The 25,106-nt window shown below is 46.9% G+C and overlaps 1 protein-coding gene and 1 pseudogene across 1 annotated transcript in view; one reads left to right on the plus strand and one right to left on the minus strand.

Annotated features, from left to right (window-relative positions):
* The window catches only part of Pstpip2 (proline-serine-threonine phosphatase interacting protein 2), a 78,525-nt gene that overhangs the window by 17,016 nt on the left and 36,403 nt on the right, over positions 1 to 25,106 (minus strand). Inside the window, exons 2-5 of the mRNA XM_041640889.1 lie at positions 16,975 to 17,075; positions 11,065 to 11,142; positions 6,700 to 6,734; positions 3,290 to 3,396 (exon numbers count right to left, since the gene is read on the minus strand). Of these exons, the coding sequence (XP_041496823.1) occupies positions 3,290 to 3,396; positions 6,700 to 6,734; positions 11,065 to 11,142; positions 16,975 to 17,075 (321 nt within the window). The remainder of the gene's footprint in view (positions 1 to 3,289; positions 3,397 to 6,699; positions 6,735 to 11,064; positions 11,143 to 16,974; positions 17,076 to 25,106) is intronic.
* LOC121440115 lies at positions 8,399 to 9,931 on the plus strand (annotated as a pseudogene).

Below are 25,106 nucleotides of genomic sequence, written 5' to 3' on the forward strand. Positions count from 1 at the left end.
ACGAGGACAACATCCACGATAACTCTGCCTGGAAAAAGGCTTTGGTTCAGCTGCAACCTCAAGTGTGATACACAAGCTTGAGAGAACATGTGAAAGTGTCTGAGGCAGTGTTCCTTAACCGTCTGTGTCTGTCCTTCCACACTCAGAGACACTGCACAAGCACCGGCTGAGAAATAGGAAGAGGTGGCAGTGTGCAAGGAGTAGCTCTTAAGCCAGGTGTAGCAGCACATGTCCACAGTCCTGGTACTCAGCCGGTGGAGGCCAGAGACTCAGCTATACGGTGAGCTGGAGGTCAGCCTGGGCTTCGCGAGACTGTGTCTCTAATAAAGGGAAAAGCAGCTCATGAAATGATGGCAAATGTGAGAAACGGAGACACACACTTTTCTTTTTCTTTTTTCTTTTCTTTTCTTTTCTTTTTTTTAGCGAGGTTTCTCTGTGGAGCCTGTCCGAGAACTCATTCTGTAGACCAGACTGGTCTTAAACTCACAGAGATTCGCCTGCCTCTGCCTCCCAAGTACTGGAATTAAAGGCATGCGCCACCACCGTCCGGCTTATCATAATAACTTATTCACTCCCATCACCTTTAATATATGTAGAATAAATCCCATCAATGTAAAAGAGTCTTGTGGGTGTTGGAGAGATGGCTCAGCAGTTAACAGCACTGGTTGCTCTTTCAGAAGACCTGGGTTCAGTTCCCAGCACCCACATGATGGCTCACAACTGTCTGTAACTTCAGTTCCCAGGGATGGATACCCTCTTCTGGCACCACAGGCACCAGGTACACATGTGATGCACTCGCATGCATGCAGACAAACATACATGCACATAAAATGAAAATTAATACATCTTCAAATAGAATAGGACCGTTCCAGAGCTGCTTTGAAGATGAAACAACTTGAATTCCCCAGGGCCAGTTTCTCTGGTTATAAGTAGGATTATTCCATTCCGTTATGAACTTCAAAGGAAGTGTGAGTCTGCCTCCCACCCCAGCTCTTCAGTCCCTGCTGCCTTGCAGAGGAGGACTGTGATCTGGATGCTCACTAGCTAGGCTGTGCTTGATGCCACTGATGGGAGTAGAGAGAGCTCCAGCCACTGTCTTGACAGGGGCAGCAGATCTGAAAAGAAGATACACAGAAACAGAACCACTGAATCCTGTAAGAATTTTGCCCAGGTTCTGGCCTCAGGCTTGTATGGGAAGCATTTTATTGACTGAACTATTTGTCCAGCATTCCTGCAGTTTTTTTTAAAGGAAAAGTGACCTGGAGTGCATGGGCATACGCTCTAATATTGAGTCTCTACATGGAATCTCCAATATGTAATTTCTCGGGTCAGAAAAAGGTTATGATTGTATTGGGGGTGGGAACCAAGCTGTGCAGGGTTTTGTTGTTGTTGCTGTTGCTGCTGCTGCTGCTGCTGTCATTTGAGACAAGGTCATACCATGAGCTCTGGCTGTCTGGGAACTCACACTGTAGACCAGGCTGGCCTCCAACTCACAGAGATCCTCCTGCCTCTGCCTCCCAAATGCTGGGATTGAAAGTGTATGCCACTATGGCCAGCAAGTTGAGCAATTTAGCAACAGAAGTGCCTGAGATTTTCTGCAGAAGAGAGGAGATATGGTAACACACACCCCAAACTAACCTTTTTCTGCAGAAGAGAGGAGATATGGTAACACACACCCCAAACTAACCTTTTTCTGCAGAAGAAAGGAGATATGGTAACACACACCCCAAACTAACCTTTTTCTGCAGAAGAAAGGAGATATGGTAACACACACCCCAAACTAACCTTTTTCTGCAGAAGAAAGGAGATATGGTAACACACACCCCAAACTAACCTTTTTCTGCAGAAGAGAGGAGATATGGTAACACATACCCCAAACTAACCTTTTTCTGCAGAAGAGAGGAGATATGGTAACACACACCCCAAACTAACCTTTTTCTGCAGAAGAGAGGAGATATGGTAACACACACCCCAAACTAACCTTTTTCTGCAGAAGAGAGGAGATATGGTAACACACACCCCAAACTAACCTTTTTCTGCAGAAGAGAGGAGATATGGTAACACACACCCCAAACTAACCTTTTTCTGCAGAAGAGAGGAGATATGGTAACACACACCCCAAACTAACCTTTTTCTGCAGAAGAGAGGAGATATGGTAACACACACCCCAAACTAACCTTTTTCTGCAGAAGAGAGGAGATATGGTAACACACACCCCAAACTAACCTTTTTCTGCAGAAGAGAGGAGATATGGTAACACACACCCCAAACTAACCTTTTTCTGCAGAAGAGAGGAGATATGGTAACACACACCCCAAACTAACCTTTTTCTGCAGAAGAGAGGAGATATGGTAACACACACCCCAAACTAACCTTTTTCTGCAGAAGAGAGGAGATATGGTAACACACACCCCAAACTAACCTTTTTCTGCAGAAGAGAGGAGATATGGTAACACACACCCCAAACTAACCTTTTTCTGCAGAAGAGAGGAGATATGGTAACACACACCCCAAACTAACCTTTTTCTGCAGAAGAGAGGAGATATGGTAACACACACCCCAAACTAACCTTTTTCTGCAGAAGAGAGGAGATATGGTAACACACACCCCAAACTAACCTTTTTCTGCAGAAGAGAGGAGATATGGTAACACACACCCCAAACTAACCTTTTTCTGCAGAAGAGAGGAGATATGGTAACACACACCCCAAACTAACCTTTTTCTGCAGAAGAGAGGAGATATGGTAACACACACCCCAAACTAACCTTTTTCTGCAGAAGAGAGGAGATATGGTAACACACACCCCAAACTAACCTTTTTCTGCAGAAGAGATGAGATATGGTAACACACACCCCAAACTAACCTTTTTCTGCAGAAGAGAGGAGATATGGTAACACACACCCCAAACTAACCTTTTTCTGCAGAAGAGAGGAGATATGGTAACACACACCCCAAACTAACCTTTTTCTGCAGAAGAGAGGAGATATGGTAACACACACCCCAAACTAACCTTTTTCTGCAGAAGAGAGGAGATATGGTAACACACACCCCAAACTAACCTTTTTCTGCAGAAGAGAGGAGATATGGTAACACACACCCCAAACTAACCTTTTTCTGCAGAAGAGAGGAGATATGGTAACACACACCCCAAACTAACCTTTTTCTGCAGAAGAGAGGAGATATGGTAACACACACCCCAAACTAACCTTTTTCTGCAGAAGAGAGGAGATATGGTAACACACACCCCAAACTAACCTTTTTCTGCAGAAGAAAGGAGATACAAACTAACCTTTTTCCGCTGCAGCTTTTGCTTTTCCCTGAATTCTTCCATCCTCTTGGCCTCTTCTCTTAGAGTCTGCGCAAGCTGGATGTGACACTGGGCTACATTGTCTACCTCTGTAAAGAATATTGCAAATAAAGTCAAGACCCACATGTGTCTAAATCCAAATACACACAATGATTCAAAACTATACTTACAAATCTGGAGCGAGAAAGAAAATTAAGAATAATTCTCATGGCCACCAACACTCATTGAGGTCCTTGTTATGCCTGATCAAGACCAATGTTGTCTTTTTTTTTTTTTTTGAGACATGGTTTCTCTGCGTAGTCCTGGCTATCCTGGGCTCTATAGACCAGGCTCTCTTTAAACTTAGAGATCTGCCTGACTCTGCCACCACCACCCAGTTCAAAGCTAAATCTTTAGCTTAGTCTCTAGCAACTGTTACTAAAACCAATTGTATGCCCAGGACTGGGGGGGGGGGCAGGAGGGTGCAGCCAAGGTCAGTCAATAACCTTACGTCCTGAGATAGATGCCAGTTTTAATTGTCAACTTGGCACAGCCTAGAAGCACCTGGAAAGGAATTTCAATGAGGGATGGCCCGTGGGTGTGTCTGCAGGTGGTTGTCTTAAGTTAATTGATGCAGGAAGATCCAACCTACAGTGGGCAGCACCATTCCCCAGTCAAGAGATCCTGATCTTAAAAGTGGAGAAATCAGCTGAGCACAAGCAAGCAAAACACCAATGCACATAAAAAATAAAAAGGAATCATCAAATTTGATTCTCTAGCTCTTTTCATGGTCTCTGGGTGCTTTCTATCTCTGGTCTCTCACGAGCCTAAACATATATCAAACATTCGTGCAACCTTTTAGCCTCTTAAGGTTATTTTTCCTTATAACAGAAAGGAAAGAAGGAAAGAAAAAGCATTTTGCTCAAATTAGGCTGGGTGTGGTTTGTGTACACTTTTAATCCCAGCACTTGTGAGGCGGAGGCATCAATTGAAGAGAAAAGAGGGCATTGTCTATGGAGAGGGTGAAAGAAGTGTTTCTTTATGCGGCTTTTACACCTATGGTGTATAGCGCATACAGTTTGGCTTCATCCCACTGCTTTTGTGACCCCTGCCCAAGGAATATTGTGAAACCAATCCGCCTCTGCCTTTAGTAGGCCATAAAGAAATTCTTCATCTTGTCTGGCAGTAGCTCACAGGACCCAGTTCCCTCCGGAGGAGCCCCACCCCATGCCCTGCAGGTAGACCTAATCCTCCAGAGACCTGGAAGACTCTGAAGAGCCTGGCTGGCTTTCCCACTCAGTCTGTTAACGAGCCTATCCAATGAAGGCTCCATAAAAATCAAAACGGACAGGGCTGTGGGAGCTTCCTAATAGCCAAGCGTGTGGAGATTATTGGGTGTTGCTCATACCAACAGAATGGCGTGGCTGAAGCCTGCTGAGTCCATTCCTAGAGAGTGTGCTCAGAGAGGACTTAAAAACTCCTCATGCCCCTCTTCCGCCCCCTCGCCTTAACCCACTGCCTTTGAAAAACCCTTTATTATAAACCAGGAAGGGTAACTCTTTCCCTGAATTCTTGGAGCTACTGGAGTAAATGAATTGAACCAGATGGGGGTTGTGGGAACCTGACCCTCAGCCCGTTAGTGGGCACAAGTCTAGCAGGTCTAGGAGCCTTGGGGCAGGAATCTAAGGTGGGAACTGAGCCTTCAGGCCGCAGGATCTGATCACTTCCAGTTGAACTGGACTAGAGGACACTGGCTATTTTCTGCTGCAGACAAGATTGCTTAGTTGCTACGGGGGGGGGGGGGGATCCTCTCAAGTGATGAATGGGTCAGAAATCTCCTGTGTTATGACACAGCCACACTCTTGTGTGACAGAAGAGGAAACAGATAGCAGAGGTTCTGATGGGAGAGCACTCAGCCAAACACAAAACACTTCAAGTATAAGTCATACACACTGTGCCTTTTGACACCTTTCACCTGGAAATCCTCTATGAGGAAAGACAAAAAGCCCCAGAAGCAGAAACCCTAGGGAACACTGAGCTGGGCAGGACTCCCTGAAGAGCAACACGACATGTCTCAACCCAGACCTCCCAGATCCTGGTTATGAACACATTACTGTAACTAACTAATAAAAATCTGATGATGTAATTCCCAGTCAAATTCACAACCAAATAAGGACAACACTAGTGGACATGCCAAAGTGGGAGAGAAAAGTCCATGAGGCCCAGCACACTCTGGGCTGGAGAAAGATTGCTGATACCCATTGAGAGAGCAGGTCTAGGGGAGTGGTGGGTGGCCCACGTGCCAAACGACAATAGGAGGAAAGAATGACCAGGTGATAAGTTCTCTGAAGACTGTCGTAATCAAAAATGTCTTGTAGAGCTGAGGCCATTGGCTATAACCACTGGCCGAGCAAGTCTGACAACTTAAGTTAGATTCCTAGGACCATGACAAAGGTCATATGTGTGCCGCACAGCTGAGATCTAGAACTCCCAGTGAGACGGGAAGCACTGAGTGGAGAAATTCCCAGAGGCTTGCCAGTCAGCTAGCCTGGAGTATGTTAGTAAAAACAGGAGAGAGCCTGCTTCGACAAGGCTAAAAGCGCCCAAGGTTGTGCTCTGACCTCTACATCATCTACTCTTATACACATGATGCACACACTAAAAAATACAGATTTCTTCCACATAAAAATGACGAAAACATCTGGAAATCTGGGAGACATGGCAAGACAGTTCCAGCATTGCCCTAGCGACTGAGGTCCTGTGGAAGTGTCCCTGGGGAGAGAAAAGTCACACACGAACACACAAGACATTGGGTGAGTCTGTCAGAATCAGGTGAGGTACAGACCAGCACTCACGGAATGATATCTCTGAGTTAAAAACAAAGCAGGACAGAGTGTTCCTGCATGGTGTTCTTCCCATTTGGAACTCAAGAACACACAGAATCTCAGGCCCTACTCCAAACTCCCTGAGTCAGAAACTCAGAAGGGCCCAGGACTCTGTGCTAACCACAACTACCCAAGTGGCAGGCAGATGTGAGGTGTCTAGCTCAAGTCTGCTCTGCGGAGCCACTTCTCACCTTACAGTTGTGCTAAACCTTTCCACCCAATGCTAAACTACTGCTGAGAACAGAGCATGCCTCAGAAGGAGGACACAGAGCTTAGCAGCAACAGAAAACACAGTTTTGCACGAGGGGTTGGAGTGATGGCTGAGCAATAAGAAGACTGGCCGGAGAACCCATACTCGACTCCCAGCATCCACGTGGTATTGACAGCCACTGTAACTCCAGTTCAAGAGGATCTGATGTCCTCTTCTGGCTTCTGTGGGCACCAGGCACACACATGGTACACAGACATAGATGCAGGCAAAACACCCAGACACATAAAATAAAACACATGTTTAAAAAATTAACTTACGCTGCTTGAAGACCTCGAGGGCTCTCTTCAAGGTACTGAAAAACAAGTACATATACAATTTCAATACCGGAAGTCAAGTATATAAATTTATTATAACGTTTTCACGTGCTTCTCTTTGCCTACATCTTTACATGGGACTCCAGGTTCACTTTTGCCCTTGAGCTTCAGAAAACAGTAAAAAAGGAAACTTCTTAAGAGCAACCTCCTCAATCCCAGGCATAAACAGTTCTGCACTGTCTGCCTCGGATAGAGCAAAGCCTCTGCATTCTCTCTTCCCCAGCAGCAATATAGGGATTTGATCCCTTTCTCATAAGAACAAGTTGTCGTTTGAATATGGAAGCAAGGCAGTTAAAGAGAGAGCTCAAATCCTAGTTCACACCTTGGGTGAGTGTCCTTAGAGTGTGTGCCTGGGAGTCGAGACAGCATCTCACATAGCCAGGCTTGCTATGCAGCTGAAGCCAGCCTTAAACTCCTAAGGCTCTGACCTCCACTGCACGTGAGAGGATTGCAGGCTCATATCACCATGCTACCTCGAACATACAGAGATCCACCTGCCTCTGCTCCCGAGGGCTGGGATTAAAAGTGTGTGCATAGACTTACTGATTAGAAACTGTAGGACAAGCTTACTCCTTTTTAAAATTTTATCTTTTAATTGAAAAATAAACGTGTGCATATTTGCCATGTGCAACATGATATTTTGAAATCTGTGTGCACTGTGGTAAGTAACATAGCCACTGCCTCGCATCCTAACCGCCCTTCTGGAGTGGTGCACTTACAGTCTCCTCTCAGTTCTTCTTAAGAAGGATGCGTTGCTGCCAGCTACAGCCACACATATATCTCGTGAACTTCTTTCTCCTAACTACACCCTTAACACCTTTTTATTCCATTTTCATGTGTGTTGTGCATGTGTGTGAACACACATGTCTCCACATGTGTGGCATGTATGTGAGTGCACGTGCATGGGCATGTAAAGACCAAGGCTGAAGTTGGTGCTGGGAATCATTCTCTATCTCTCCCCTACTTTATTCTCGGAGGCGGGGTCTCTCAATCAAACTGAGAGCTCACCACTAGGGCTAGTCTCACTATCCAGTTAACTCTGGGGCTCTCAGTCTCCACCTTCTAAGGCTGGAATGACAGGTAGCATTTACACAGGTTCTGGGGAGCTGAACTATAGTCGTCACACTTGGCAGCAAGGGCTCCAACCACAGAGCCATCCCACCAGCTCTGAAATCTCCCTAACCTTGGCACCAGCCCCAGAGGGTTTCATTCATATCTGATTCTTTTTCAAAATTTCTAGAACATTTCTAAAAATCTCCTCACTTTTAATTCACTGCTTTATAAACATATCCCACATACTTGAGGTCTTTAGATCTGTTCATTACAGCACTGAATATATATATATACATATAATATATATAATTCTGTTATCTATTGCATTGTTGAATCATATTCACAGTAACTTTCATGTGTGCGTATATATGCGTGTGTGTGCGTGCCTGTGTGTGTGTGTGTGCATTATGAACTAAATGTTGGATCTCAGTGTGACACTTCCGCAAGGGTCTGTGTTCATGTCTGTCAGGGAAGCAGGTGCCCTTGTCCAGGGCCACTTTAACCTAAATCTGTAGCTTAGCATTCTTCAGACTGCACTGAAAAACTTGTGGTAACTTGGAACCACAGATCCTGTGTCCCATTCAGATCCATGAAAAAGACACAGCGTTTTCACAATTGGAAACAAGAAAAAAAAATTATAACTTGCGCGAGGGACGCAGCCACCTACTCCCGCGCAACAGCCCGGTCCTCCCGCTCAGCCGCGCAGGTTGAATCGACCAAAGCAATAGTTATGGAGAAGCCTAGTCCCCTGCTGGTCGGGCGGGAGTTTGTGCGACAGTACTACACCTTGCTGAACCAAGCCCCGGACATGCTGCACAGATTTTATGGAAAGAACTCTTCCTATGCCCACGGGGGCTTGGACTCCAACGGGAAGCCAGCGGATGCAGTCTATGGGCAGAAGGAAATCCACAGGAAAGTGATGTCACAAAACTTCACCAACTGTCACACCAAGATCCGCCACGTGGATGCTCATGCCACTCTGAATGACGGGGTGGTGGTCCAAGTGATGGGGCTGCTGTCCAATAATAACTAGGCTCTGCGGAGGTTCATGCAGACCTTTGTTCTTGCTCCTGAGGGCTCTGTGGCCAACAAATTCTATGTTCACAACGACATCTTCAGATATCAAGATGAGGTCTTTGGTGGCTTTGTCACTGAACCTCAGGAGGAATCTGAGGAAGAAGTAGAAGAATCTGAAGAAAGACAACAAACACCTGAGGTGGTGCCTGATGATTCTGGAACGTTCTATGATGAGGCTGTCAGCAATGACTTGGAGGAGCATTTAGAGGAGCCTGTTGTGGAGCCAGAGCCAGAACCGGAGCCGGAGGCAGAACCAGAACCCGTGCCTGACATCCAAGAGGACAAGCCTGAGCCACCAGTGGAGGAAGCTGCTCCCGAGGATATGCAGAAGAGCACTTCCCCGGCCCCAGTGGATGTTGCCCAGCGCAGGAAGACCTGAGGACGTTTTCCTGGGCATCTGTGACTAGTAAGAACCTTCCTCCCAGCGGGGCTGTTCCAGTGACAGGGACACCACCTCATGTGGTTAAAGTGCCGCCTTCACAGCCCCGCCCAGAATCTAAGCCTGAGTCACAGAATCTACCACAAAGGCCTCAGAGAGACCAGAGAGTTCGAGAGCAACGGATCAATATCCCTCCTCAGAGGGGACCCCGGTCAATGCGCGAGGCTGGGGAAGCAGGAGATGTGGAACCTCGAAGGATGGTGAGGCACCCTGACAGTCACCAGCTCTTCATCGGGAACCTGCCACATGAGGCTGACAAGTCGGAACTGAAGGATTTTTTTCCAAAATTACCGGAACGTGGTGGAGCTGCACATTAACAGTGGCGGGAAGTTACCCAACTTCGGTTTTGTTGGGTTTGACGATTCTGAGCCTGTTCAAAAGGTCCTTAACAACAGGCCCATCATGTTCCGAGGCACGGTCCGTCTGAATGTGGAGGAGAAGAAGACTCGAGCTGCCAGGGAAGGCGACCGCAGGGATAACCGTCTTCGTGGACCAGGAGGCCCCCGTGGTGGGCCAAGTGGTGGGATGAGAGGCCCTCCCCGCGGAGGCATGGTGCAGAAAGCAGGCTTTGGTGTGGGCAGGGGGATCACAACTCCACGGCAGTGAATTGCTTGGCCCCGATCTCCACACAGCAGCACACAGCCCTGGCTCCTGCAGAGCGGTGGTTTCTTCAACCAGCCTTTGGTGTCTCGGAGTAGTCTATTATAAACTGCTCGAGTTTGTACAATTTTCATTTCGCTTGTGTTCATGGTGTGTGCCCCCCACTCTCCTTTCCTCCCCTGACCTTTTAGTCCTTCACTTCCAGTTTTCCGGAACGATACTTTAGGAGGAGTAGGTTTTTAAAGAAGAGGAGGGGAGACTCTTTTCCTGCTCACGCAGAAGATACAGACTGGAGTTGAACAGCCATTCCCCACAGGAGTGCATCTCGCTTTCACTGACAATGGATGTTTCATTTGTTGGGAGACACAGGATTTGATAAACATTTTGTTTTTTTTTTTTTTGTTTGTTTGTTTTTTTGTTTTGTTTTTTTTGAGACAGGGTTTCTCTGTGGCTTTGGAGCCTGTCCTGGAACTCGCTCTGTAGACCAGGCTGGTCTCGAACTCACAGAGATCCGCCTGCCTCTGCCTCCCGAGTGCTGGGATTAAAGGCGTGCGCCACCATCGCCCGGCTTGATAAACATTTTGGAAGCAGGAAAAATCCATATTATCTGTCAAGAGTCACGTCTTCTGTCTGGTGTGGAAAAATTACCTTTTGGCAACTGCCACTGGGTCCGTGCTGGTGTGGCTAACTGAATAAAAGGTGTTTCCAGAACCTTGTTCTTTTGACATGTGATTACCAAACAGTTCTAAACCTCTGTTTTTGCCATTGGATTTTAAGTTGTGACATAGCCTGTCAATGTCTAGACCACAGCTAAGGATTTTTGTTGAACTGTTAGATTATTTTGAGGTAGAGTTTTTCATGTTTTATTTGTATTTGTAAAAGAAAAAAAGGACAAAATCCCCACAAGAAAACAAACCCCAAATCCGATAACATAACTGAGCAAAACTGTGCCTTCTATTTGTCTTTGATTCCGGTCCCAGCAATTGTTTAAAGAAAAGTAATAAAGATTCTAGATTTGTTTTCAGATTCAGACTAAAAAAAAAAAATAAAAATACTGCAACTGTCACTTGGTTGCACTTGCTGAGACAACGGGGCTCTGGGCAATGGTAGCCTAGAGTCAGAAGGACACTAGTACCTACTTGATCTCGGACTGTCCACATGGCTTCTTCCTGGAGAGATTCAACAGGTCTTTGCCATATTTCTCTTCAATTGCTGCCCTAGAGCGAACAGAAGAGAAGGTCATGGGTCCTACACGGAGTTCTCAGCTAAGACACATAAGACACTGCCCCTGCAGGAAAGCTGTTCATTTACGATAGAAGTTCAGAGATAACGTCACTGTCTAAGATATAAGGCTCAGGAATGAGAGAGAGAGAGAAAGAGAGAGAGAGAGAGAGAGAGAAGTAATAAAGGAGCACAGATAATACTGTGTAGAGTAAGTACTGCGGAAAGTGTGGGGGGAAAACAGCGTAAGACTAGTGATTAGTATTGGGTTGATAGAGGGAGAAAAGGAAGAGGGGAAATATGAGTAAAAGAGGGACCAGCAGGAGAGATGAGTCAGTTTTGGAAGAAGTAAAATGAAGACATCAGTAAATGCATACACTCAGATAATGTACAGCCCTCCGGATCTCAGGAGGCTGAGACACAGAACTCATACAAACCAGGGAAAGTCTGTGTGCTTTGAAAAGGGAAAAGTGAACAACAGAAAGACGGAGATGGAGGACAAAAGCAAAGGAGGCCAGAGCTGGCCGGCTAATCTGACCCTGGTGTTAAGTAAGGAAGAGTAAAGAAAGGGAAGAGAGCGACATACAGGATGGAGTCTGCTGCAGTCCAGGCTCCTTGCTAGCCTAACTGTTCCTTCCTCTGGCTCACAGAGGACTTTCATGCCCCTTTGTAAGGTTGGGTCATAGATGCTGGCCGTACCTACAGTCTAGAAGCATCTGGCCAGGTTTCAGCATGCCACCCCATGGCACTTGCATTGAGTTTGCCAAGAGCATGGTTCAAAGAGGTCTCGGGCACGACAGCCATAGAGACTGCTGGTATTTTTTAAATGGCCTCCCATGCCTGCCTAGTGCAGAAAGGAGACTTTTCCTGGGATCTCTCCTCTCTCCTCCACCGGTGTTGCTCATCTCTTGTCTGGCCTCTCCCTCTTATTATTGACAGTTCAAGAGCAGATCTCCTGAGCCTCTCTCTGTGTTGAGTCATGGCTCTTATCTGATCCTTCCTCAGCATGGAAGTGGAGTAGCTTCTCAAACCACACCAATCCCTCCAGGACTTAGTCTCCAGCTTTGGGAAGTTCCCTACTTTACTTTGGTATTAGAACCAGCAAGAACTAAACATCAGCGCTCCAAAAGTCATCATCCAACTTCTGAAGTGTATTGTGCGCAGAATCGAGCAGAGCAGCCCTGTCTCTTGTCCTCCATCCTCCTCCCTGCACTCTCTTGAAGGGCTCCAGAGAATCCCCATTGCTTCCAGGAGGAGGCTCTCTAGCAGTGAGGCAACACTGGGCAGGAACCCCACCCTCAGCAAGCACAGCGGTCTGCTGTCTGGAGAAAGGGGGCAGCGTTACTGAAGTGAAACTTGGGAGTCATGCTTGGAAACCAGGGAACCACCATTGGCATACAGGAAGCATAGGGGAAGTGATGGGCTCTGAGGCCATAGCCAGGGAGGAACCACGAGGACTTTGTAGAAATCCCCTTAGACTGGAGGAACCTTTACCTACCCACAAATCAGCCCAGGGTTCCTGTTTATCAGTTTGTCTTTTTTTTAAAGATTCATTTATTTTTTGAGTGTTTTTCTGCATTTATGTCTGTATACCATGTGTGTGCAGAGCAGGTAAAGGCCAAAAAAAAAAAAAGAGGGGCATCAAATCCTCTGGATGTGGAGCTATGGATGTTTGTAAACTGCCACGTGGATGCTGGGAATGGAACCTTGGTCCTCTGCAAGGGCTGTACATGCTCTTAGCCTTTGAGCCATCCCTCCAGCCCCTAATTGTCATTTCTGGAATATCCATCACATGCCAGGCATCTTTTTGGGTGCTCTGGACACTGGAAGACTGGAACAGAAGAGCTGCCTAGTGGAGCGGGCAGGTGTGTAAATCAACACTGTGATTTACCACAACAGGGTTATTTGGAAATGTAGAAAACACAAGACACAGAAGAGGGGGTCCTGCTCCTCCACTGTTAACTGCTGATTTATTTTTTACTATAGAAATTAATTCATGTTGGCTGTAAGACAGACCAGGTCTCCCTCTACAGTGTTTTCTCTCCCTTCCGGCTCTTCTTGCCCTTCCTTCTCCCTTCCTCCTTGTTCTTCTCTTACGTTCCAATCTTATTTGTTTCCATGCATGAGGAAAGGCATGTTCTATTTGTCTTTCTCTGTCTGCCCTATTTCACTTAAATGTGATGGTGATCTCCAGCTTCACTCGTTTCCTGCAAAGCCGATGCTTGATCAGAAATGCTTCTGCTCAAAGCCCTTCGTGCTCACCTTGACCTCTCCGTTCAAATGTCCCAGACCAGGAATAATAATCCACGGGCCAGATTTCCTTCAACAACTCACGGGCAGGATAATCAGACACGGCCTTTGCCATCAAGCCCGAAAGCAATCTCTTCTGACTCCCCGCCTGGAGTTCCAGGGAGCCCCAAGTCACAGTGGGTAGCCAAAATGGAATCTTTTGCCCGAGTAACTAATATTTAGCCATTTTAGCTTATTTTGCTACATATTCCCCAAACAGTGCTTCTGTTGAGTTATTAATTGCTTTGGAAGATCCAGGTTCCTTGCTCTGAGATTTTACAAATCATGAGCACTGATGAGGAAACAGACATCTGGAGAGACGATACATGTCCCTGACAATGACCAAGGAAGCGGGACCAGAAGAGGAAGTGATTAGACTCTTGTCCTACTGCTCTTTCCTCTCTAGGTCTCAACTTCCTGTCTATCGTGGGCTGTCCAAGTCTAGTCCCCATTATTTCAGACCGTGCTCTTCTTTGGAATAGGGGCGCGACAGATGTAAGTAGCTAAGATGAGAACATCCTGGAGCAGGGCCAGCGCCTAATCCATCATCGCAGGAATCCTCGCAAGAAGGTGAAGACACAAGCCAAGACCTCCCTGTAGTAATGAAGAGGGTAGGGACTATGGGGATGAAACACAAAGACTCCTAGTGACACCAGAAGCAACACAAACCACATTCTCCCTACAGCCTCCAAGGGAGCAAGGTCCTGCTCCCACCTGTCCCATAGCTCTCACCTTCTGGTGTCTGAATGAAGTCCTCCCTCTTACCACCTGGGGCTGCTCACTGATACCTCCAAGACTGCCCGCCTCCTACAGCTGTCTGGGCCACCTTTCCTGCCAGAGCCCTGCAAGGAATCCCTCTTCCATGAAGTTATCCCAGAATTTTGTTGCTTCACGTTTTATTTATTTATTTATTTATTTATTTATTTATTGTATTTTGCCAATTCCTAATTCTTTTTCTTTTTTCTTCCAAGACAGGGTCTCAACTATATAGTTCTTGGTTGTCTTAAAATCATTATGTAGACCAGGCTCACAGAGATCAGCCTGCCTCTACCTCCTGAGTGCTGCTGGGATTAAAGGCGTGTGCCACCACAGCCTGGCTATTTTGTCAAGTCTTCTTTTTTGGGGGTGGGGGGAGAGTCGAGACAAGGTTTCTCTGTGTAACAGCCCTAGCTGTCCTGGAACTCACTCCATAGACCAGGCTGGTCTTGAACTCACAGACATTCTCCTGCCTCTGCCTCCCAAGTGCTGGAATTAAAGGCATACATTGCCACCACTCGGTTTATTTTGCCAATTCTTAATCTGCCTCTTCAGAGCTCTTGAATATAGTTTCTTAATATAATTTGTGTGCTTGCTGCATTCTCTGTGCTGTTATATTTATAAATCTTATCTTTCAAATTGGTTCCTAGAAACTTTTGAACAGGCATCAATGTAGAAGAAACGTGAGTGTCAGAACTGATGTTGTAAAGTTTACGAGCAGATTTGCTGAGGAGACATTACATCACCCAAAGTAGAACTTAGCCAAGATGGCACTGCCTCCAAAATACACAGAGGACAAGAAGTATACTAACCAGGTCTGTTGAGATCAGTGAAATTTAGGATGTTAGGATGCTGGTGTTTGTTACAAAGATGGATCCTCAATTAGGCTTCATTCCCATAACAAAAGAACTAAATTACAAACGGTCATATCAAAGAACATGACTCTAAGGGGTGCCTCAAGAGGCTGCACAGGCCCTGGCCTGCCATTGAGTCCCCTGTGCCCTTGTCTGGTAAAACATACTTCTGCCAAGGGGGCAAGCTGACCTCAGGTAACAACTCTTGGAAAAGTACAACACTGGTGCACTAAATAATTCTGGCAATATCTTTGTTGTGTAAATCTCTCATCTGCCCAAGTGGCTAGTCTCATGTCTCTGTCTAAATGGTTTAAGGTGTGACCTGGGACTGGACCTAAACTTAAGGATGACAGTGTGTGTGGAAGGCACAAGCCTAGGGTGTGGATGAGTTACTAAAACCATCTACGCATGGCCGGTTCCCCCATGGGCATTAGCCAGAGCTGGATACATGCCATGCTAAAACAAAACAAACAAAACCTTTTTGAGAAGGCATATTAATATTTGTTAGGAAATATAATTTTAAGGTGTGTGGCTTTTGCTTATGCTGCATTTGTTTAACTCTGCGAAGCTGTGATTCTTTGTCTAAAACACCTGATTGGTCCTAATAAAGAGCTGAACGGCCAATAGCGAAGCAGGAGCAAGGGTAGGTGGGGCTGGCAGGCAGAGAGGATGAATAGGAGAACTCTGGGGAAGAAGGAGCAGCAACAAGACAACAAAGAGAGGAAGATGTCAGGGGTCAGCCACCCTGCCACCCTGCCACCCTGCCACCCTGCCACCCAGCCACCCTGCCACCCAGCCACCCAGTCACCCAGCCACTCAGCCACCCAGCCCCCCAGCCACCCTGCCACCCAGCCACCCTGCCACCCGGCCACCCAGCCACCCAGCCACCCAGCCACCCAGCCACCCAGCCACCCTGCCACCCAGCCCCCCAGTCCCCCAGTCCCCCAGTCCCCCAGTCCCCCAGCCACCCAGCCACACAGCCACCCAGCCACCCAGCCACCCTGCCACCCGGCCACCCAGCCACCCTGCCACCCAGCCACCCTGCCACCCAGCCACCCAGCCACCCAGCCACCCAGCCACCCAGCCACCCGGCCACCCAGCCACCCTGCCACCCAGCCACCCAGCCACACAGCCACCCAGCCACCCTGCCACCCAGCCACCCAGCCACCCTGCCACCCGGCCCCCCAGCCACCCAGCCACCCAGCCACCCAGCCCCCCAGCCACCCTGCCCCCCAGCCCCCCAGCCACCCTGCCACCCGGCCACCCAGCCACCCAGCCACCCAGCCCCCCAGCCACCCAGCCACCCAGCCCCCCAGCCACCCAGCCACCCAGCCCCCCAGCCACCCTGCCACCCTGCCCCCCAGCCCCCCAGCCACCCAGCCACCCAGCCACCCAGCCACCCAGCCAGCAGGGAGTCAGAGTGAAAGTAAAATATAATGAAGTAAGAAAAGATAAAAGCCCAGCGGCAAAAGGTAGTCGGGATAATTTAAGTTAAGAAAAGCTTGCGAGAAACAAGCCAAGCTAAGGCCAGCCATTCATAACTAAGAATAAGCTGTGTGTGTGATCTATTTGAGTGGGCCCCTCAAAAGGCCAAAAGGGTAAAACACCACACAACAAATATTAATTCTAGAATAATGCCAGTCACTTCTTGGGATGGTTTCATACCCTGTAGCAGAGGGTCTTCAGAACTAGTGAACACGATCAAAAACAACAAACACAGGGTGAGATGGATCAAGGGTGAAGTGCTTGGGGGGCAAATCTGACAGCCAGGGTCGGATCCCCAGAACCCAGGTAAAGGTCACGTACACACTGCAGCACACGCATGCCTGCATCCTAACAAGAAATAGCGTGCTATAAAAGAAAGACAGGGGGCGGGGCTTCCCGGTCCGGGAGAGGGGGCGGGGCATGTTGAAGGCCTGAGCATCTTACCGTTCTTTTAAAAAATCCTCAAATTCCTTGCAGTTCTTGCGGCCATTGTTCAGGTGCTGGATGATGCTGTCATAGCCGATAGTGCTGAGAAAGTCCGTGTTCTGGAGGAATGAACGGCAAGGCGTCAGACCAGGAACAAGCATGAAGAAGGGATGGGGCAAAAGGGGCAGGAAGCCGGTATTGGGACATCACTGAATCACTTTTACAAAGATGTGTGACCCAAGAGAGTACAGAAAAAAAAAAGCAAAGATGAACAGCTGGGAAGAGGGGTTGAAACGATGAAACTGAAGAGCCACAAACCAGCAGGGACAAGAGAGGAACAGAGACTTAAGAGTGAGAGGTGAGGCAGACTTAAGTCCCTCATAGACCTCCACTCACACCTAAGTCGGGACAGGAGAGATGGCAGCCTACTGTAGCCTCTTGCAGGGAGCACCTTCTCATTGCTTGGCAGAAACTGCCTTGGGCTACCAGATGGTAGTGGTGCACACAGGTGGATCTTTGTGAGTTTGAGGCCAGCCTGGTCTACAGACTGAGTTCCTGAACAGTCAGGCTACACAGCGTGTGGTAGTTTGAATGTAAGTAACCCCCATAAAGTCACAGGGAGTGGCACCATTAGGAGGTATGACTTTGTTGGAGTGGGTATGGCCTTGTTAGAATACATGTGTCACTGTGGGGGTGGGCTTTGAGGTTTCCTATGCTCAAGATACTTGCCAGTGTCTGAGTCTACTTCCTGATTAATTTTTAAATACATTAGTAAATACAATCTGAAGATCTGGAGATTACCCAACAAGAGCATGACATCACAGGGAAAACCTGTGGTGTGCCAATATTCTCTTCCTGGTCCACGGCATTCCCTGGAGAATCGACCATATTTGGTCCCTACTCTTGTCCCATAAGTCTGAGGAGGCAGGCAAGCACAGAGAAGCATCTCCTCTCAAAACTAGAATCAAGTACCAAGGGAACATGGGGGTGGGAAGAGAGGGGGGAAGAGGGAGGGAGGGGGGAGAGAGAAAGAGAGAGAGAGAGAGAAAGAGAGAGAGAGAGAGAGAGAGAGAGAGAGAGAGAGAGAGAGAGATTGCCTCAAGCTACAGGTTCACTTTAATCAGGGGCGAAACAACAGTCAGTTTGTCCTTAAACCTGCCTTAAACCAAAGCCCCTGACAACTCCTCCCACAGCCAGGAAGCCCCTGACATCTCCTCCCACAGCCAGGAAGCCCTCTTGACGGACTGGAACATCCACAAAAGTAAGCACAAGGCACGTAAGAAGGAAAGCCAGAGTGGAAGAAAGTGGCCACTGACCCAGTGGACTCATGAACCGGGGTCTGGGCCAGCATTGCTGCACATGGTTCCTGGCCCTAGTTTGGGAAAAAGAATATTCAATCTTTAATTAGCAACTTCACAACCCCCTGTTCAACACAGTATTTACATTATCCTTTACAAAATCCAAAGCCAGCCTCTTGACTCTCAGGTTTTCTGGGTGGCCCATTTCCCTCTTCTGAATTCTCTGAATTTGGCACTCTGTATTGCTCACACACAAATTTCTGTCCCAACTCTATTAAATGCGCCTTGAGTTTTATTCAACACTGTCAACCGCCCCTGCACCCATCACAGAAAAATCTCCCTTAATGTTATGTACCTCACAGGCCCTACGCAGAAGTGTGCAGGGTGAGATGTCTCCATCCTAATACATAAGGACAGGACAACAAAACATATCCCCTGGGGACGTGAAGAGAGGAATATAGGCTCATTGTCAAAGTCATTTTGTAGACAAACGTCTCCATTCCTACCCATCAAGAATGCTAGACTTCTCTGTACTGTGACATCTGGGAGGTGGTTTCCCTTTTCTTAATTAAGGGCACAGATAGTTTAGGTCTAGTGGGGCAAGGAAGCTAGAACAGTTTCCCGAAAACACAGACCTCCCAGCTGCAAGGCTCAAAAACAAACAGGTGCCCCGTCACTCTAAACCAGTGAAGAAAGAGAGGCAAATGAGAACTAAGAAAAGAGTTTCCCAGAAAAGCAAAGCACCCGGCGCCAGCTCCAAAGCAGCAGAAGACTGGCCTGTGCTGGCCAGAGAGCAGGAGTACCAAAGTGAAGGACAGTAAGATGAAGCAAAGCAGAGCAATCCACACGCAACCCAAGATAGACCAAGTCACACAGCACCAAGGGAGAGAGCCTGGAGAGAGCTCAGTGGGCAAAATGCCTGCTTCACACAGTGTGAAGAAGTGAGTTCGGTCCAGGCACCCACGTAAAAGTCAGGGGTCGCAGCACGTGCTTGTCACTGGCAAGGTAAGGATGAACAGATCCCTGGGACTTTCTGGTTAGCAAGCTTCAACTGCTCAGCAAGCTCCAGCACAAGACTGTCCCAGTGAGAGAGTGTCCCAAGAAACAAGGTGGACAGCTCCTAAGGGGAACTGCCAGAGGCTGGCCTCTAGCCTCTATACACATAGGGCACAGAAGCTTATCAGCTAATTGAGACCACAACCAGAGACAGTGTTTGTTAGGCTGAGGCAAAGACTGGTTTTTGAACCTCTCTTTATAGTAGGGGCACCAAGCATTATGTCTGAATTTTTATGATCTTGCCCCAACCCATGGGTCAGTCGAGACCCTAAGGAGGGGAGTGAGTTCTAATGTCTATGGGTAACTAGGCAGCTATCATGAAATATGTTTCAGAGTACATTACAGAGAAAGTCACTAATTGTAGGAAAACAGGTGTCTTTAGCAATTAGTCAAAAAGGGACTGCTAGTAATACCAGAAGGTTAATAAATTAGAATTAATTGGTTCTTAGGCTGGGAACTTAGAAGATAGCAGAAAGCTTTTCACACTATCTCAAGGTAAAACTCAGATACAGACTGCCATACTTTACAGCCTCCATTATCAGAGCTCATTAGTTAAATCAGGTGTTTGCACCATGGTCAGTTTCTCCTGGTACCTCCAGGCAGTGTATACTAGAGGCCCATGCCTCCCCTATGATGGTGCCAATTTTCCATAAGAGAGACAGTGTCTAAACCAGAGGTCACGTATCTCTGTCTCCTAAAGGTTAACCCAGTTCACATCTGTCGTTTATCAGGGTTGGCCAGGACACTACTCTCAATTTGCAGGCAGAAGCTCCGGCCTTGTAAATAAAACATCGAGCTGTAAAATGAAATGACATAAGCTGATGGAGGCTTCCCAAGCATCTGAGAAAATAGCTTACTGTGAATGACTGATCCTTGATCTGCTGAGAAAGCTGCTCTCATTCTCCTAGACTTATAACTTCATATTTCTTTATTTCTTTTTATTTATTTATTTATTATGTATACAATGTTCTGTCTGTGTGTATGTCTGCAGGCCAGAAGAGGGCACCAGACCTCACCACAGATGGTTGTGAGCCACCATGTGGTTGCTGGGAATTGAACTCAGGACCTCTGGAAGAGCAGGCAATGCTCTCAACCACTGAGCCATCTCTCCAGCCCCATATTTCTTTATTTCTACATTCTTATTTTTGGAATCTACATTTTAATTTTCTTATTCTTGGACTCTTCAGCCACCACTATGCTACATCCATGCCCCTAAATACGAGCACACACATAACATTTTTCATTTAAAAGGCCTATGTAGAGAACAGATCCCTTTAAACCAGTTCCGTCCTGCACCGGTGCCACTGTTATTGCAGTTCTTGCTTATTAGTGCCAAACTTCACTCATTTCTGGTTTATTCCTTTTCCTTTTTGTACAAATGAGCAGGATCATATTTTTTTTTATTTTTTCCTCTGTCTCAGGCCAAAGCAAGTGGAACAGAGCTAGAAAGACCGCTCCATAGTTAGAGTGCTCACTGCTCTTCCAGAGGACCCGAGTTCTGTGCCCAACACCCATGTTGGGTAGCTCACAACCCCTTGGAACTCTAGCCTGTAACTCCAGCTCCATGGGATCTGATGCCTCTGGCCTCCATAAGTCCCCACACTCATGTGTATACACACACACACACACGCACACACACACACACACACAAACACACATACATATACATAATTTAAAATGACAAAACTAAATCCTGGGAGCCTGTACTGTCTCTCCAGACTTGCCCCTTGAATACTTCTGAATCACATACAGGTGCACAGGGTAGAGGAAAATAATGCTCTGATGGGCTAAGGACAAGAGCCATCCCATAACCTCCTGAAACATGCCATGTTCTATACGGTAACAGTAATAAATCATTCCTTATGGACAGGCTTCGGAACAATGCAGTTACTCTAAAAAACTGACCAGCCAGGCATGGTGGTGCTCACCTTTAATTGCAGCACTCGGTCAGAGGCAGGAGGATCTCTGTGAGTTTGTGGCCAATCTACACAGTGAATTCCAGGACAGCCAGGGCCATAAAGAGAGAGGCTGTCTCAAAGGAAATAAAAACCTGAACATCATTCCATCTCAGTTCCTTTTTGACAGCTGCCTAGAACTTGATTCTACGGCTGTAACATGCTTTATCGGGTACTTTCCTACATATGTGCACAAACATCACTTCCAAAATTTTACAGTGGAAACAGTTTTTAATGTTGTATAATTTATCTTAAAAGACTTATTCTCAGGTGTTCTATTTGTTTTTACTATTGTCTGCTTTGAGTTGTGTGTGTGTGTGTGCGCTTGTGTACACTCACTTGAGTGTGGGTGTAAAAGGGATGTGTGAGTATTGTCACACTCCTGCCATAGCATGTTTGTTGAAGTCGGAGAACAACTACTAGGAATTGGTTCTCCCATTCCACAGTCTGTGGGATTTGGAGATTGACATGGGGTTCTCAGGTTTTGTAACAGGTACCTCCACCTGCTGACCCACTTGCATGGGTTCTGCTTTGGTGTTTTGAGACAGGGTAGCCAGCCAGCTTTGACCCTCCCATCTCTAGAGTGCTACATTTACAGATGCGCACCACTGTACCGAGCCCTGGTCTTTGTATTGTGTGAGTGTTGTTTATGTGTGTGATGTGTGCACACATGTGTGTGAAGGCGTCCAGAATCCGGAGAAAGATGGCAGGTGTTTACTGTCACTGTCTGACTTTTTTGTTGTTTTGTTTTGAGACAGTCTCACAGTGTATCCCTGACTGTATGAGAACTCTCTATGTAGACCAGGCTGGTCTAGAACTCACAGAAATCTGCCTGTTTCTGCCTCCTGAGTTTTGGGATTAAAGGTGTGTGCCACTGCATCCAGCTTGCCTTATTGGTTTGAAACAGGGTTTCTCCCTGTACCCAGAGCTAGGCTGGTGCCAGCAATCCTCCTGTCTCTAGCCCTAACAGTGTTAGAGTCACAAGTATGCATATGGCCACACCTGGATTTTCACGTGGCTACTGGGGATTTGAACTCACATCCTCATGGTTTTTTTTAATTAATTTTTATTGAGCTCTACATTTTTCTCTGCTCCCCTCCCTGCCTCCCCCCCCCCCCCATTCAACCCTCTCCCAAGGTCCCCATGCTCCCAATTTATGCAGGAGATCTTGTTTTTTCTACTTCCCATGTAAATTAGATCTATGCATGTCTCTCTTAGGGTCCTCATTGTTGTCTAGGTTCTCTGGGATTGTGATTTGTGGGTTGGTTTTCCTTGTTTTATGTTTAACCACTATCCTCATGTTTATATACCTAACACTTTTACCTGCTCACTCATATGCCTAACCGTGGCTCTGTATTTTAAATTACAGCTTTAAGTGGTTATTAGTGACATATAGAATGCTATTGCAAACCTTTTAAACCCACCACTGGGGAAGAAGAAGCAGGCAGATCTCTGTGAGTTCAAGGCCAGCCTGGTCTACATAGCAAGTTCTAAACCAGCCAGAGTTACACAGGGATAGTCCATGTCAAAAAGAGTTGGTCAACTCACCATGTTGCCTGTGTGCGTGTGTGTGTGTGTGTGTGTGTGTGTGTGTGTGTGTGTGTGTATTCCACCCCCAGTGTTTTGATAACCTCTTGGTACAGTTTCCGATATTTTTGCTCCTGCAGGGAGGGAGACCTGGTAGAAAGGTGTCCTGGAGAGAGGAGAATATGCAGAGGGCTCCAGAGCCGAACCGACCTTTTCCTTGAAGATAGCCTATTGCTAGAGGCCATCATGCCCACGTCAGGCACCTGCTTCAGGGTGTCATCAGCTGACACTGTGGCAGGACTATCAGAAGCAGCTGCTCCACGCTCATCCGCAAGGGGAGGGCCCTGGCTGCAGGCCCAGTGTCCTCTAAGTGATCTCTCCATGGCTGCTCCCAGTTCAGCTGCCTCAGACCTTGTCGCTAAGGACTTGGTGCAGAGAATCTTTGTGCTGTATTCTCTGTTTATCCTGGGTTGGAAAACTTTCTTCCAACCTCTGTCCATCTAGTCCCATCTGCCTTTTACGTTGCAGAATTTCCCACAATCGATGGCTCACCAGCAGGTCTTGCTCTGGTTTCTAATACTGCCATGTACCATTTGCTATTTTAGTATAGCTTGGAAACCAGATGACTGATAAACAAGAGCATTCAATCTCCCATTCAGGGATGGAGGCAGGGAGTGAGGCCTCAGGTTATAAAAGTAGCATGTGTATATTGCAGGGAATTTAGACAGTACATAAAAATGCTAAGACGGCAATTACTCTCCACACGTGGGTGCATATTCCGATCCCCCCACCCCATCTCTTCTGAGTGTCTCCCAAGTGGTCTAGATTGGTTTCCAGTTCTAGTCCCTCTTCCTGTCTCAACCTCTGGAATGCTAAGATATTGCCACCACATCTGGCTTCATCTGCTTTTCTTGCTTAACATGTTCATGCATAGCATAGTGATTTTCCTGCCTTCTGCTTTCGCTTATTTCCAGTCCATTGAGGCTGCTGTTTCCATTAACCTGCTGACTTGAGAGGAGCGCCATTTACACACTGTGGAGGTCAAGCATGGCTCTCACCTACAAAGCGCTGTCTGAGGGCTCCAGGGTCAAGGTGAGTAAACAGTATGGCTGGGGCAGAAACTGGGGTGGGGCACCACTCCTGCCTTCATCTATTACTATTTCATTTGAGAAAGCTGAAGGACACACCTGCTATATTGACTTTGACCTTGTGTTTGGGAGAATGTGGTGGAAGACACAGATCTCAGTTTTCACATCTGCTAAGGCTTCTCTGACACTTCTCTAGCTGACTACGACAACCAGTTCTGAATACATAATGTGTTATGTTTATCCCACCAGTATCTATCTGCTTTCAGCGAAGAAATCCTTACGTTCTAGACACATTTATTTGCTTATGCGGCTAGTATTGAACTGTTTTTTTGAATATGTCTTCAACTCATTTAGTCTAAGAAGGACTCGGAAACTCAAAACACTGTATATTTTAATCCTCCCCAAATCTCCCACATTCCGGTCTAGTCAATCAGTCAATAGACGGATAGAAATATTTGCCCAAAGTCACGTGACTTGCAAATGGTAGACTTGGGGTTCAAATTCATGTTTCCCTCTCAGAACCACAAATAAAAGGACTTAGAGGCCAAAAGTTGGATAGGATCCTGAGGACCAGAGTTCAGGTCCTAGCACTCACATAAAGACAGGCATGGTAGCCTGCCTATAACCTGAGCTTGGAAGACAGATGGGAAATCACCAAGAGAAGCTAGCTAGACTGTGCAGATCAGCAAGAGAAGCTAGCTAGACTATGCAGATCAGCAAGCACCAGGGTCAGTGAGACCCTGGCTCGGTAAATAAAGCTAAGGTCAATCAAGGACATCTGACATCTATCTGTCCTTCACACACATACAGGTGCATGCATTCCCACACACACGCAAACACTATACATATATGCCCACATACCACACACATATAAACAGAAAAATAAATAAACAGAAAGCTGTGTGGCCAAGTGGCTTCAGCAGACTTCAGTCTGTTTCACCATGCAGATTTTTGAGCCTCAGCTTTTTGTCCTGTACGATGAAGACAAAGGGCAAGATGGCTCAGCAGTAAATGCACCTTTCCCCCAAAGATAACAAGCTCAGTTCAATTCCTGCTCCTCCACGGCAGGAGGAGAGAAATGACTCCCTTAAGTTGCCCTCTGATCCTCCATATAAAGGCTGTGACACTCTTGTAAACAGACATACACACATAGACATACAATATATTTATTTTAAAATATAGGTATTTATACTGTAAGATTATTGTAAGGCTTGAACAAGATATTC

This window comes from Microtus oregoni, unplaced genomic scaffold (assembly GCF_018167655.1).
Source record: "Microtus oregoni isolate MIOR12 unplaced genomic scaffold, Mior012 000065F_ref0000479, whole genome shotgun sequence".
Lineage (NCBI taxonomy): Eukaryota > Metazoa > Chordata > Mammalia > Rodentia > Cricetidae > Microtus > Microtus oregoni.